The following is a 16148-nucleotide window of genomic DNA, read 5'->3' on the forward strand; positions in this document are numbered from 1 at the left end:
TTCTCAGGGGGGAGAAGCTAAAAGAGCAAGAAAACGTTATCCTTCAACTAACGTGCACATATTGTTGAAAAAGTTGAAGGGTAACGACGATGCTAAAGATCCTGATGTTGGCATTAGTTGTGGTGTGCAACAACAACAGACAAGTACATCTGTTGGTGGTGTTAGTACTAAGGGTAATGACAAGCAGTTGGTAATGTATCAAGACACTACTAACGTAAAAGCCATCGAGTCGATCAAACTAACACAATTTAATTTTGGACAACGAACGTGGTATTGTCATGAGCATGGCTAACGCAGATGTGATCGAGGAAGGAGAATTCGTTGATTATGCTTTATCTCGAGATCAAATCTCGTTACTGCTTGGTTTGAATGATGAGGAGTTGGATGCTTTGAAGAATGAGGAGGATGTTGAAGTTATCGGATGATGAGGTTAGGTTCGACACGAGTATCTCATCTCGGGATACGTCGTCTAATTATAATGATGTCGAGGTAGAAGATGTGACAACTGATGATTATCCTGATCTATACACACGTACCAATGTTGATTAAGGTATTCCATTCTTCACTAAAGAACATGTACAAGAAGCTAAAGAACATATTGAAAAGAAGAAGAAGAAGAAGAAGAAGAAGAAGAAGAAGAAGAAAAAGAAAAAGAAAGTACCGGGATCCAGTTCAAGTCCGAAGGATCCTGCATTCGAGGGTATTTTTGAGGTACGCAATAAGGCTCGACTTTCTAAGCTTATTGAAGTTTATAGATATTCGGATAAAGAAAACCTAAAGCAGATCAAAGCTCGGACAACGGCTCACCAAATGACAACTTTCAAATCTATGAAGACTGTCAAAGGTGATATTGTGTCGTGGCTTTATGATTCCGATCTTAAAGTATGCATCATTAAGTGGGAACACGGTGTACAATACTACCAACACATCATCGATGTGCTTACTTTACCAAGGTGGGATGTACAAACGCTAACAAATAGACCATTCGTGAATCGTGGTGGAAGTCAAATGGCAGGAGGTTTCATCAACACCTGTTGTTTAAGGTAAATCATGGTTAATTTTTTTAAGCCCCATGTTCCGACGAGAAAGTACATCGATGAAATCGATCCAAGAACAGGTTGGAGAAAGCTTGTTTTGAAGGTAAAGCCACCACGGACGATGAAACGTGTACCTGTAAAGACTTCCCCCAAAGTATTTACAAGACATTCAACCGGTGGTATTACAACAACCGAACCGGTGAGGCCGTTATCATACTCAGTACGGGATTAAAGACGGAATTCCTTCGGGTTATCGATCTGATGTGGTTAGTCAATTTATCATAATTAGACAACGACGTGCTATTCAAGCATAAAATCTGTTCTACTGATATTAAAGATTATGAACGTGCTATGCAATTCCAATGTGTCGTGCGTGTTTGCAACGCGTTTGGAGTTCATAGTTGTGCGGACTGGAAGACGAAGAGATTCAAATGATCCAAGACAAAGAGCACGAGACGAGGGGGAGTTTGTTAGTGCATTGTTTTGTCGTCTCGGTCTTTGTTTATCTTGTAATTTATCTTTATTAATGTAAAAGGGCTTTTTGGTAATTTGCCAGTCCATTCATAAGTGTATGTGGTCATTCGTTCAGTGTGTTTAACGAATGAACCCATACGTTACGATTATTAGCCATTCGTTAAGGTTGTTTAACGAATGAGTTTATTCGCTATTATTATGTACCATTCGTTAAGGATGTTTAATGAATGAGGTATAGCGAATGAGTCATTAGCTATACTTTAAGTTAAGTTGGGATTGCAGACGAATGATCCCCATTCGTTATGGGATGTATAACGAATGGGATTCATCTTCTATATATACTTGTACCCTGATTCATAAATTAACTAGTCTGAATTATTATTATCAGAGTGTCGTTACGCTGCTCAATTGCTCTCTTAACACATACACACTTCACATAACGTATTACAGAATCAATCACCTGTTACATATCACAGAACTAGATCCTTAATGTATGATTTGAAATCGATTTGTCCGTAATAGGTTTCTCAGTATTGCTCCAACCAATTGTTATGAATATAATACCAGACCTCTGACAAAATAAAAGGAAATGTTAATAAAATGTCTATTCGTACTATTAGAAATTGTATATGAATGAAAGACTTACCGTGTTTGTCCAGTTCTTCTAAATGGCGTTGCATATGAGTGCAATTATAGTCTAAATTTTCGATCTTCCGAGACTGGTACAAAACCTTCCACCAGTACGTGAAGTCCTCCTCGATATCTGTTCTACATAGACTCTTAAACTTTTACTTTATATGCTGGGAGATGTGCCATCTACATAAATTTTTGGTAGGGAAGACTACTTGACACACATTCATAAGGGCTTGGTTCGTGTCACTGAGTATTACGCGTGGCTCCATATGATCATCGAGCAATTCTTTAAGTTTCTTGAGGGTTGATGTGCTGAAAGCGGTCTATAAAAACCTAACCTAACCTAAACACTCTAGTTTAAATTTATAAATCTAGACTCTCCTAATGCTAGACCACTAGACAGGCAAGTGTACCTATCTACTGTAGTAAAGCCTAATGAAGTCCGGATATCGAACCCACATGACACTAGGGATACCTAAACTAGATTCTAACTCAACTAAAGTAAACTGAATAAACTGATTTTGTGTTTATTAATTATTAACTATAAACTAAATAATACTTAAACTAAAACTGACATGGAAACTAGACATGAACAAATAGGGTTGAAACTTATATCGGGGAAACAACTACCTGGGCAAGGAATCCTACTAGTCAACTCATAAACTCTCAGAATTGGATTTATGATTGGTAATCGGCTTCTATAAATATGAAACTTAAGAAATAACTATATTATGCTAGATCACCTCCTAGTCTCACCAACAATACGTAAGAACCTTAAATACCATGTAAAGCTCAACTGCTTAATGGTTCGGATCACCTCTCGGTCTCACCTTACCTAACTGTGTTAAGGTACCCAAAGACTAAATTACTTCCCGGTCTCTCTAATCACAAAACACCTAAAGGCGTGAAGGGGTATTCTTATTAAATTCGGTTATAATTTGGACTTGTAAGAATCTATGAGAATCTAGGGTAACTCACTCCCGTGCAATCACTATCCAACCCCGCAAAAGACCTAAACAGACGACACGTATTACCTTCCGGTCTCTCAAGTGGCAAAATATAAGGTATCTCTAAACACTCAATTACCGTTCCTATGGAATACGTTAACAATATACTATAAACTAGTTGTAAACACACTATAAACAACCTAATATGCATCCATACATGAAAAACATTCACAAAGACGCATAAGGAATAGCAACATGATCATAAATTAATACCAAATACGCATGTGTTCACAACCAAATATAATAAAAAAAAACTTTACCAAAGCATGAACCAATCAATAACAATCCAAAACCAAAAATAAGCGAGTCCAAAAAGTATTCATCCTAACCCAGACAATATAACAGTTTAGCCAACCATAATAATCAAGTCCCGAATCAATAATCAAACACGAAATAAATTAACGAATAACTCTCGTTTATATTAATCAGAAAATCTTACTCAAAAAACTGATTACAACTCTCAAACCCTAACTCGGTTTGACTCTTGATGAACCCTAACTCGGTTACATCCAGATGAACCCTAACTCGGTTACATCTCGTGTGTGCCTCCTGGATGAACCCTAACTCGATTGCATCTCACACCACACACCCAATCTATAATGTCTAACCATGACATGTTTAAATAGACTAACATAACTTTCTAGCCAAGACATTACCTATTTTAATAAACCCTAATTGTAAACCCATAAACCCATTACATAATAATGAATCCCATAGGCCCAATAGGTTCAACCCGGTCACCTACACGTGACGGGCCTATTAAGTTGGAAATTACTTCCAACAATCACCCCCTAATTTCTGACTTGAAATAGTTGGCTCTTCAACTCCGAGCATGTCTCTTTCGCCCTGTTTGATTTGACCCATGAACTTGGTCTTCTCGGTTTTCACAACCATCTTGCCCTTGATCTCCCCGGGACTTTTCTTGATCCATAGATGTGTTCTTCGGCTCCCCCGAACTCGACTACCTCTGTGACCTCGTCCCCGACCATTCCCTCGGTCGTATGAAAACGCATAACACTCCTTTGGCTGCAATCCCGGTCATCTAATTGGGTGAACAACAATCTTCCTTAATCTTCTTTTGTTCCCGAATCAAAACACGAGAACATCATTCAAATCAAAATCTTACAAACTTAATTGCTTCACACAAGCGACTTCTCGTCTCGTTCTTGATTGATTCACACAATCACTCTCAATTTCTAATCAATCTGTCACGGATTGACAACTTTCTTCTTCACCGGTATCACACCGTACCACCCAAATCACTCAAGTAAATTTCACACCCGTCGCAGGTGATCAATTTTTCACGCATTCTGAATCGCTCAGATTTATGTCCCGTAGTTGCCTCGCACAACCCACTTGCTCAAATCTTGATTAAAACCTAACTCGTTTAACCCGTATAAAAACGAACTCTGAATTGAATCAACTTGTCCAACCCCTTTTCTCCGATCCTTTGGAGGAAATACACAAAGATCAATTTCGAACACCTTTCCTAGAACTAAACCTGGTTACAAGCAAAATAAAACTAAATTGTCTTGAAAACAATATTATTTGTTTTTTTTCTTCCTACGTAAAAAAGCCGTGAAACAAAAGAATTTTACTCCTTACTTTTGACTTTTATGGCTCAACAGCCAATCACGTTTTCTCCTTTGCACAATAATTCCTACAAAATAAACCACAATGCTATGTCTCTTCGTCGAAGTTTAAACAGCCGCAAAAACGGAATCCTACACCTTCCGACCAAAAACTATTGTAGCCGCCAAACAACCAAGGCACTGTCAGCCCGCCGTAACAATACCCACGTCAAACTCTAGTTACGGATTATCGATCCAACTTGATCGAACCCCCTTTTGTCAATCACGACTTTGATCGACAACCACCAAAAGTTTCTCCGTTTCTTCTCGATCACTACTTTGATCGAACACAAAAAACGAGTCTCAACAAACTTCACCAAAAATCCATACACGAAAGCCTACTCGCTCGCAACACGGAACCAGGTCACCAAACCTGCTCAATCTCTTGCCAGAAACCACTTTCCGCACAACAAACCTATTACCTTGAAGGAACCTGCTCGTTCTCCAAGTTCACCACCCTGATTCAGAAACCCAACTTGGTTCCGATATGCGCAGTGATAGCTCCTCCTCAAGCCACCGCTAACCGGCGATCACTATACCGTTGATCAGCCTCACCGCCGATCAAAGTTAACTTGATTACCGATTTCTTGAAGTTGGCTCTGATACCAATTCAAGTCCCGGATCAATAATCAAACACGAACTAAATTAACGAATAACTCTCGTTTATATTAATCAGAAAATCTTACTTAAAAAAATGATTACAACTCTCAAACCCTAGCTCGGTTTGACTCTTGATGAACCCTAGCTCGGTTTGACTCTTGATGAACCCTAACTCGGTTACATCCAGATGAACCCTAACTCGGTTACATCTCGTGTGTGCCTTCTGGATGAACCTTAACTCGGTTGCATATCACACCACACACCCAATCTATAATATCTAACCATGACATGTTTATATAGACTAACATAACTTGCTAGCCAAAACATTACCTATTTTAATAAACCCTAATTGTAAACCCATAAACCCATTACATAATAATGAATCTCATAGGCCCAATAGGTTCAACCCGGTCACCTACAAGTGACAGGCATATTAAGTTGGAAATTACTTCAAACAAATAATCGATGAAACAAAGATACAATTAGTATTACGGTTAATCGTTAAAGAAATAAATATAGTTGAGCTACTAGCCTACGAGCTTAAATTAATTGAGCTTAAACTAATTGAATTGTGTACATAGTAGCTTAATTTAATTCAGTAACCTGCTTGTGTGCTTTCTTTTCTTTTATTTGTTGTTGAGCGTGACTTTATTAACCACCTACTTGGTTGCTTGCTTTTCTGCCTTTCCTTTGTTCGAACTCCAGCTATAGTAGCCTAGGGGTGGCTCCCCTCCAGCCCCGTCACCTCTTGAATATTAACCTACACTGCTTTATATATTCTTTTTCATTCATCTCCAGCTAGTTGAGTCCGAGTCCAAGTCCAAATCTAGCCCAATGTTTGCCACCATGACATCATAAACGATTTATTGATCCACCAACAAATTAATTGGTCTAACTAGCTTGTTTGCACTCAAATAATTTAAATGGCTTCCTCATTTTAACTCATGTTTTTTTTTACCTGGCAAGCATTTGTATCAAATATAATAATTTAGTTACTTTAACATAGCTAAAAATAATGATTAATGTAAATATAATGAAACCTGATCATAGTTTACTTGTTTTTAATTTAAAATATTTTAAATTTAATATATAAACCAGTTAGAATCAATATTAAATAAAAAAAAACTACTTAAAATTAATTAGAAATGTTGGAATACTAATATAAAAATATATAATTTAGACCACATAAAGGGCCCATGTGAAGTTCTTCTCTTTTTCCCTAATTAAAAATGTGTGGCCGATACAGAACTACTTTAATGTAGACGTCACGCCAACAAATTGAACCACAGCCAGTCATACATATTGGTCTTGTACGCCGTGTCAATCAACAACACCTCGGGGAATGCACGCCACAATTTATGCGACTTATTATGACAAAAGAAAATATCCTCCGTCCTGTCGTTGGAAGCATTCTCCCGGGTATAGTACACGAAACCATTTTTACGACAAAAAAGTTTTCAAGTACCTGCATTGGATATGAAACTTTAATAAATATTATAAACACAAGTTTTTTATATATATATAGTAAAACTATGAATGTTTTCAACTACCTTCATGGGGGTATCGTTAATTATCTCCTGGTCTCTAAACTTATATAAGTAGTTGTATGAGTCCTTGAGTGTGGGTTGGTAACCGGAAAACTGCTCTTTTACGGCTGCTTGAATTTGAAGGGGCTTCAAGTCGTTTCAATATAACCTCGCAACCAGATCAAGTTCATCACTGGTCATTTTCCGGAGCTACGCGTACCCCGCCTAATAGAAAACGGGATCGTGGTTGTGTGTCTCATTTACCACTTCGAGCCTCCAGCATTTGTCTGACAAGTCGTACCTGCCTAGTAGTTTAAATGGACAATATTTTTTGATAATACTGGTACACCTGATCGTTGCATTCAATTTCGGTTCCCCTCACGATTGCATGCAAGATCCACATTGTTTTTCCTTGACCGCTGGACCACAATAATACACCCATTATCTCGTCCTCTCTTTTTGGTCCATTCCTCCAGCTCATTACGAGACTCAAAAATCTAAAACCAATTACAAGTACATTTTTTAAAACATGTTCAAAAACCATAACAATAACTAAAACAAAACATATGGTGTCTTACAGTATTTGTTTTATACGAAACTGTCAGATCGCGTATATAATCATAATTATAATTATCTTCATCATATGGGTTCCCCCGCATCATAATTATCAACATTATGTTAATTTCCCTCGTTATACGGTGAAACTTCTACTGGTACGTGGTACAAAGACTGGGTTCTGTAATATAGTTGCTCTACTGCTGGTAAGTGGTACGAAGAAGATGATTGGCTTCCATAATCCGACCCGCCAACAAGTAACCGGTACATTGGCTCACCGTAAAATTGTTCAGGTTGACTATCGTAAGCGAAATACTCCTGAAAAACGTAATAGTAACATATATTAGTTAAAAGTCAAATAACGACTTTATATTAGATAGATATTACCTGATTCAGATTTGGTAACCCAGGCGTGCTAGGCTGATCAAAAGACTATTCACTATCTTAATGGTGATACTCCTGACAAACGTAATAGTAACACATTTTAATTATAAACAAACTAACAACTTTATATTATATCAATATACAACGAAACCTGGTTCAAATCATGTAATCCCGACGCACTAGGCTGATCGTTAGGTGCGTATCCCGGCTCCTCTTTGTCAGGAAACATATTGTCGAACCACCACATTTTATTTTTTTGGTTTTGATTCTCGGTGATGGTGAATTTTTGATGGTATAATACATGGTGCATGTGTTTATGTATGTTAGTATATGTAATATATATATATATATATATATATATATATATATATATATATATGGTATTGGATCATTTCAGAAGTTTTTTTACAGCGAGAAGTGCGAGAAGTAAAGGTGTAACTCCATTAATCCGTAATTTCACTCCCTTTTTTATGTGTAGGTGCGTTGTGTAGGTGCATATGTATGTGTGCAGGTACGTATGTTTGTATATGTGTACGTATGTTTGTATATGTGTAAGTATGTTTGTATGTGTGTAGGTACATAGGTTTGAATGTGGCTCGGTATATTTATATGTTTGTAGATAGGTTTGAATGTGTAATTAAGACATAAATACAACCACCCTACATATATGTATGTAACGTCATATGAAAGGGGTGAAATTAGGGATTAAAGGAGTTATACCTTCACTTCTCGCACTTCTCGTTGTAATATCACTTCTCGCAATATCCATCCCCATATATATATAACGTAAAGAGAAGAGAAGGGTAGCCGGTGAGCTCAATTATTCAAAATGGAGCATATCATGTACACCATATAAGACAAACACCCACTAATAATGCCATACGTCGCGTATTAATGGGTGTCTAGGGTGTCCTAGTATGACCCTTTATTTATTGACTGTAACACTACAACACGACTGGGTTGACGTCACGGTATTAGTTACTAAATTACATAACACAATTTTATCAGTTTTTAAAATATAACTAGATAACAAATGTAGTGTATTGATCAATAAACATATCTACTTGTTGTTTCGAGTGTCATTGTTTAAGAATCATTTTTAGTAATATCTATATCTATATATACTATATATAAAGCATGAGCTATGAACCTTTTAATTTTCAAGATATGTCAAATTTGTTGTTTTATCAAGTGGTAATGCATATAATTTTGAGAATTTATGAGTAAAATAGTCATTCAACGAAAACCCTAAACTTTACAAAAAAATAAATATAACTTTGTTATTCAACTTCACTCTGTTTTTGTTAACTTATAGAATTGTTACACATATATCCCTTATTTTAAACCAATTACCCCACACGACTTTTAAATGGTCGTAACTTTTTCAAACGCAATATATTGTTTAAAAAAAACACACCATAAAAACGAGCATTTTATTCTCTTTAATTTGAGTATTGTATTGCTATACTTTTTAAATTTTAAAAAATTTACATGTTACGAGCGATTGCGAGTTAGGACCGGCAACGGATCGGGCGGGCTCGAGTCTTGTTTAAGATTAGACTAGGGTCGGAGCAGGTCAATACAAAAAAAACTGTTAATTCGGTTTGGGTCGGTTCAGTATGAGTTCGGGTCGAAAGGTGTCAAGTTAGAAGAAGTTTTGAGTTAGGACGGCGTCCGCTCGGAACATGATTCGGGTTAAAACAGGTTTGTTCAAAAAAATGATTTATTTGAAATTATTGTATATTTCATGTTTGTTTCTTCCTTTTCACCATCGGTTACACGAATGATATGGTTTACACGTACCGGCTCCAGTTATCCGTTCAATGTAGCATTACGCACATACCAATATCGGATTGCATGTGCATAAGTGTCGTCTGGCGCGCTTACCGACACTAGTTACTCGTCCGATGTCACGTTGCGCGTATACCATCGTCGGGTTACAGGTGTTTCGATGCAAGGCTCCACATATGTTAAAACTAGTTATGCGTTGGATGTTTTGTTTGCACGTATACTCTGTCGTATCACGCGGGCACCCAACTAGTAGCTTCATAGATTTTAATGAGAGAATAAAAAAAAAACTCACATATTTTATAGGTTTTGTTACTATCATGTATTATTGGTAGGTTTTGTTACTAACATGTATATTTTATAAATTCTTTATTTTGTTCATAATCCTTTATTTGAGATAGAGTATTTCACATGTCATGCTACATCACGCATGCAATGACATGGACGGCCATTTGGATGATATGGACTGCCACTTGGAATGTTGCTTATGTGTCATCCTAATTCTCTATCTGAGATAAAGTATTACCTAAAATTACTTAAAATTAAGTTAGTCACCTAAAACCACTTCTTTTTTTACAAACTCACATATTCTAGCAAAAAAATCTAGCTTCATCACATATATTCCCTAAATAGTTTCAGTAAACGTATTTAATAGCATTTTCAATCTACTACACGCAAATACGCAATTGACAACTTGCAACTAGTAAAACATTAAATATTTAAACTCATAATCTCACAAAAGTATTAAAACAGACTCAAAAATCGTAAACTTGGAATCTCGTAAACGTACAAACAAGTAGCAGTATATAATTGACACTCCTTAGTGTAAAACAGTTGAATCATGCACAATGAACATGACGATCTATATTGCTCAAGAATAAAATGCGGGGTTAAATCAAACATGTCTTAAACATATGATGTGGGGTTTAATTAAACTCTATTATGTTGAGAAGTCATGTAATGTTATTGATAAACTTTATTATCTTTTGAATAAAACGATAAAAGAGGTTTTGTACATTAAGAACATAATGGATTAATGTAACATGTTATATTGGGTCATCAAATGTGTGACAGTACATACATATCGTTAATTTTGTTTTCATGCCTAAGCCGTTATAAGTGACAATAATAAGGACTCTTTTATTTTATTCCCAAATTAAACAACCTATACATACATATCGTAAACTCAACTCAGCCTCTACTCTAGCAGCATCACCCAATCACCATCCGCCAGCTGTCATCAGTGACACTACTCCTCTACGTGTCAGTCTTTAACTCGTCCACATCAGCATAACCTCCACGCCAGCACCAAAGACGCAGCCGCATATATATATATATACTAGTCTCGTGATCTCACACAGTCAGTGTGTAATCAACAATGGCGAGGTTAAACCCTACGGCTCTTGCTCTGCTGCTTCTGTTCTCGATTGCTTCTGCTAAAGTGTTCTTTGAGGAACGATTTGAAGGTAATAATAAGTGATGTTTACAGATCTGTTCGATTGAATTAGGTTATGAATAGTTGTATACGATGCTCGGATCTGTTACGTTATGCGTGTAGTTGTAGTTGATAGAGTGATACAGTATCGAGATCGGATTGAATTTGAAATTAAGTATGAATTCAAGCAATTAAACAAACGTCAATTTGTTGCAATTGTAGCTGATGGATGAGATCCGATTGATTTTGAAATTGTGTGTGAATTCAAGCACTTAAATGTTAATTTGATGCAATTGAATACTGTTTGTTTTAGCGTGATGATTCGGTTTTTGTTTGAGTTAGCTGTAGAAGATTTGTGTTAATTGCAATCGAAAATGATTTTGGTGTTAGTAGGGTTATTAAGTTAGGGTTTATACAATGGATCTGTTCATGTTTGTGTGATAGATTAGGGATGAATTTTACTGAATACTGCTAGTGTTTGGAACTTGTACACACCGAAAACAGTTGGTACCGGTATACATTTTTTCATGTTTTTGGTGTCGGTATTTTCAGTGGTACAGTTTCATGTTTTTTGTAATGTTGCCATTTGGTTCCGGTATTTTTTGTTATGTTTAATGGCACCGGTACTGATTGGTATTTTTAACATTGCCATTTGGTTTCGATAATTCATTAGCATGTAGCTTCTGTGGAATTTAGTGTCTTTGATGAACTTTTGCTGTACTAATCTATTAATTTGAGCTATTTTTACTGAAAACGGTACTGTACTAAACTGGTACACAGACTGAACACGATTGGTACCGGTATACATTTTTTAGTATTTTCGGTATCTTTAGTGGTATCAGTACCGATCGGTATCGAACTAAAAGAATCGGTACCCTATTCAGCATATGGTTTTACTCATTTTCGGTATTGGTATTTTTCAGTCATGACCATATGATCATTTGTCAAATTTTAAGTTGAATAAAATCATCAGCAGATTGATAGTCCATCAGCTTTTAGCATGTAGCTTGTGCGAAATTTAGTGTGTTTGATGAACTTTATTGTACTAATCTTATCAATTTGATTCAATGTTATTCATATCAGATGGATGGGAGAACAGATGGGTTAAATCTGACTGGAAGAAAGACGAGAACATGGCAGGAGTATGGAATTACACGTCTGGTAAATGGAACGGAGACGCCAATGATAAAGGTAACCCCTTTGATCCGATTTTGTCTTACATAAATTCTTATCATGCATCATTTAGTTAATAATATGCTGCTATAAACTATTGTTTTCTTGTTGATCACAGGTATCCAGACAAGTGAAGACTACAGGTTTTATGCAATTTCTGCTGAGTACCCTGAATTCAGCAACAAGGATAAAACCCTTGTCTTCCAGTTTTCAGTCAAGCATGAGCAGAAGCTTGATTGTGGTGGCGGTTACATGAAATTGCTTAGCGGTGATGTTGACCAAAAGAAATTTGGTGGCGATACCCCATACAGGTTATTTACTTTTACAACTTGATTTTTAATCTGTTTTCCTCTTATTAACTTATTATTGATGATTGATTAATAATATGTTGACTGCAGCATCATGTTTGGACCTGATATCTGTGGGTATGCTACCAAGAAGGTTCATGCAATCCTCACTTACAATGGTGAAAACAAGTTGATCAAGAAAGATGTTCCATGTGAAACCGACCAGCTTTCACATGTTTACACATTTATCCTCCGACCTGATGCTACTTACAGTATCTTGATAGATAATGTTGAGAAGCAGACTGGAAGCTTGTACGATGATTGGGATCTTCTGCCGGCTAAGCAGATAAAGGACCCAGAGGCCAAAAAGGTAGTTAAACAGTTAAACTAGTTTTGTTTAATTTTAATGGTTTGTTGTAAATTGTGATGCTTATAAATTTTTAACTGATTATGGCAGCCTGAGGATTGGGATGAGAAAGAGTTTATTCCTGACCCTGAAGACAAGAAACCTGAGGTAGTATAGTTTATTCATAGGTTCTGGTTTAGTCTTCTCGGTTCAAGTGGAACATTAAACTGGATGTTTTTTTTATGATTTCAGGGTTATGATGACATTCCAAAGGAGATTCCAGACCCAGATGCCAAAAAGGTATGCAATCAACATGTTCAGTTCTTCGTTAGTTTATGTTTATTTTCGTTCGTATATATATTTATTTAAAGTTACCCATTACAATTCAGTCTGCTTTTACTAACTTTTTAGGCCCAACCGATTAATGTTAACGCTTCATTTTAATTGGTGTTCTCTCAATTATGGTCGTTCATTTTTGATCGATTATGTTTGATTATTTATTTTTATTCGTGTTCGTTTACGCTTGTGAACCGTTTGTTAATACAATTAATGAATGTACATAAACGAATGTGAGCACGTTCATTTTTCCTAACGAACGAACACGAAAACCCTGTTCGCTAAATTGTTTGTCTTCGATCGTTTAACAGAAAAACGCCTTTTAAACCCAAATTTTACTTGTGGATTGTTTTAGTGTTGGTTTCTAAATAAATCTTGATTAAAATGGGCTTTAAATTTTCAGCCAGAAGATTGGGATGATGAGGAAGATGGTGAATGGACTGTCCCAACTATTCCAAACCCTGAATACAAAGGCCCATGGAAGGCAAAGGTGTGCAATTTTTTTGACTTTTAACATTTTCATTTACGAATTTTATACTAATCAAGAGCATATATTTAAAGAAGTTAGTTGTCCACTTGACAGAAAATCAAGAACCCGAACTACAGTGGAAAGTGGAAGGCACCTCTGATCGACAACCCAGGTTTCTTTCGTTTCATCTTTCAAGTCATCACCAACATTAGATCATCTTGTTTATATTAATATTAACAACATATTTGCTGTAAATGTAGATTTTATGGATGACCCAGATCTGTATGTCTTCCCCAAGTTGAAGTATGTTGGTATCGAGTTGTGGCAGGTAATTAATTAATTATTAATCTTTTTCTTGATTGTATTTAGTGTGTGAAATTTGTTCTCTCTGAGATTCAAATCTTATTTTTATAGGTGAAATCAGGCACATTGTTTGACAATGTCTTGATATGCGATGATCCCGAATACGCCAAACAAGTGGCGGAAGAAACATGGGGCAAACAAAAAGACGTATGTCGCATGAATAATAAATAAACTTTGTTTGTTTAGTTGTACTGTGGTGTTTTTCTGATCATGATTCTGTTTCTTACAGGCTGAGAAGGCTGCATTTGAAGAGATAGAAAAGCAAAAGGAAGCGGAGGTATGGTTACTGCATGGTTTTTTGGCCACTGATTAAAACCTATAAACGTGTAAATTATAATGCATAAAACCTCATAAACATTATATTAAAACACTGTGTTATTATTCAAATGATAAAAAGAGAACTTTAATTCAAGTGTTTGGTATCAACCCAAACCATACAATAAATTACCTCTGAAAACATTATATTAGAAACTTAGATTAAAATTTTTAATGATTAAACATGTAATTTCTAATTCATACTGTCCATACAAATAGGTTACCTATAAAATAATCTTAAGTTTATTTTATAATATAACAAAACTTTTGTTATATTATAAAATAAACTTAAGATTATTTTAGTAATACTTTTTTCTCTTTTTAACTTTCTACTTTTGACCCTTTCAGGAATCCAAGGATGACCCAATTGATTCTGATGTAAGTCTCTTTTTCTTTAGGTTACTATATATATGTATACACGCACACGCATATAAATTTAGATTATGATTTACATAATAAAATCTGTTAAATCTAAATGAGGTTTATAATGTGTTTCAGGTTGAGGATAACGATGATGGTGAGGCAGAGGATGAAGATGAGGCTGACGAAAGCGACGTCAAGGTATTTGAAACATGACATAATTTCTAGTAGGGGTGTGCAAACGGGTCACCCAAATTTCTAGTAAATTTGTTTTAAATAACAACCATTTTTAATTGTTTGTTGATATTGTGCAGGATGAGCTATAGAGAATGAGAGGGTTGGATTCTAAGATTTTTTTCTTTTATCATGACTTCTAATTTGAAACCCATCCTTTTTAATAGATAGATGATGATATTGGGAAATGTAACCTTGTTTTAATTGCTTTCGTTGAAGATTATTAGAAACCAAGAGGGGAATTTGTGTTATCTTATTTTTTGCTATGTGGGTGGTTTTGATTACGTTTAGTTTGGTTCTTAGGTTAATAGACGAACTGATTTCGGATTGTTTTTAAAATGAAAGCCGACAAAAAGTGAACCAAAAAAAAAAAATTAGCAATTTCAGACTTACTTTCACATACCCTAAACTCCCCCTCCTCTCCACCCACATACGGCTCTCTTTCTAATCTTCTTTTATTGGGTACTATCCCGATATACCATATCTTACCTTCGAAGCAACGCACTTGATGACAGAACCCAAAAATAAGCAGGTAACAAGAAATTTAAGTAATATGTTGCTTGCAACAATTGTATTTGGTATATAAAACATCTAGGACCAACGACGACCCTATCCTAAAGGAGGAGTAAAATGAATCATTGTCATTTTATTATCTTGTTTGGTTACCACGTATAAATGAAACAATAAATACTGAACTAACAATACACATATATTTTTATCAGTTAATGGAACGGTAATAAAATAACACAATATAATAATAAAAATATAATAATTATAATTTAATAATAGTTACTATAAATAATAATTTAATCATTGTCATTCTTTAAAGATACGGAAGGAATTTCATTTCTTAGAAATGATTCATTCCATTGATAAATGACAACGAAACATGTTTTATTGTATTCCTTTAAAATGATCCATTTCATTCCACCTATTATTACTTTATATAAAACGTTACCTTAATTGAAAACAAAAATTATTCATGTAAGAAAAAAAAAATTTGGTAGGCACATAAAACATCAAAGTATATTAATTCAATGCAGAGCCATGCAATTTTTAGTTATGATAAGTTTATTTATGAATTTTAAAAAATTATGGCTAATTTTAGGGATGAGTATTTTGTCCCAAATACCGATCCGTACCCATACTCGTACCATACTCATATATGTACATGTACCCGTACCGATTTAGCCTA

The 16148-nt window shown here is 35.4% G+C and overlaps 1 protein-coding gene across 1 annotated transcript; it reads left to right on the forward strand.

Annotated features, from left to right (window-relative positions):
• The first annotated feature begins 10972 nt into the window (after positions 1–10972).
• Positions 10973–15053, forward strand: LOC143551102 (calreticulin-like). Its single transcript, XM_077041615.1, has 14 exons — positions 10973–11101; positions 12154–12261; positions 12362–12554; positions 12642–12900; positions 12988–13044; positions 13129–13176; positions 13616–13702; positions 13796–13853; positions 13942–14009; positions 14096–14191; positions 14274–14321; positions 14708–14737; positions 14858–14920; positions 15034–15053. Exons 1-14 carry the CDS (start codon positions 11014–11016, stop codon positions 15043–15045), a joined length of 1215 nt encoding a protein of 404 aa, XP_076897730.1. The 5' UTR covers positions 10973–11013; the 3' UTR covers positions 15046–15053.
• Positions 15054–16148: the final 1095 nt, after the last annotated feature.

The sequence above is a fragment of the Bidens hawaiensis genome, unplaced genomic scaffold (genome assembly GCF_021521415.1).
Source record: "Bidens hawaiensis isolate Kalapana, Puna unplaced genomic scaffold, B.hawaiensis_p1.1 tig00016266_1, whole genome shotgun sequence".
Taxonomy (NCBI): Eukaryota; Viridiplantae; Streptophyta; class Magnoliopsida; order Asterales; family Asteraceae; genus Bidens; species Bidens hawaiensis.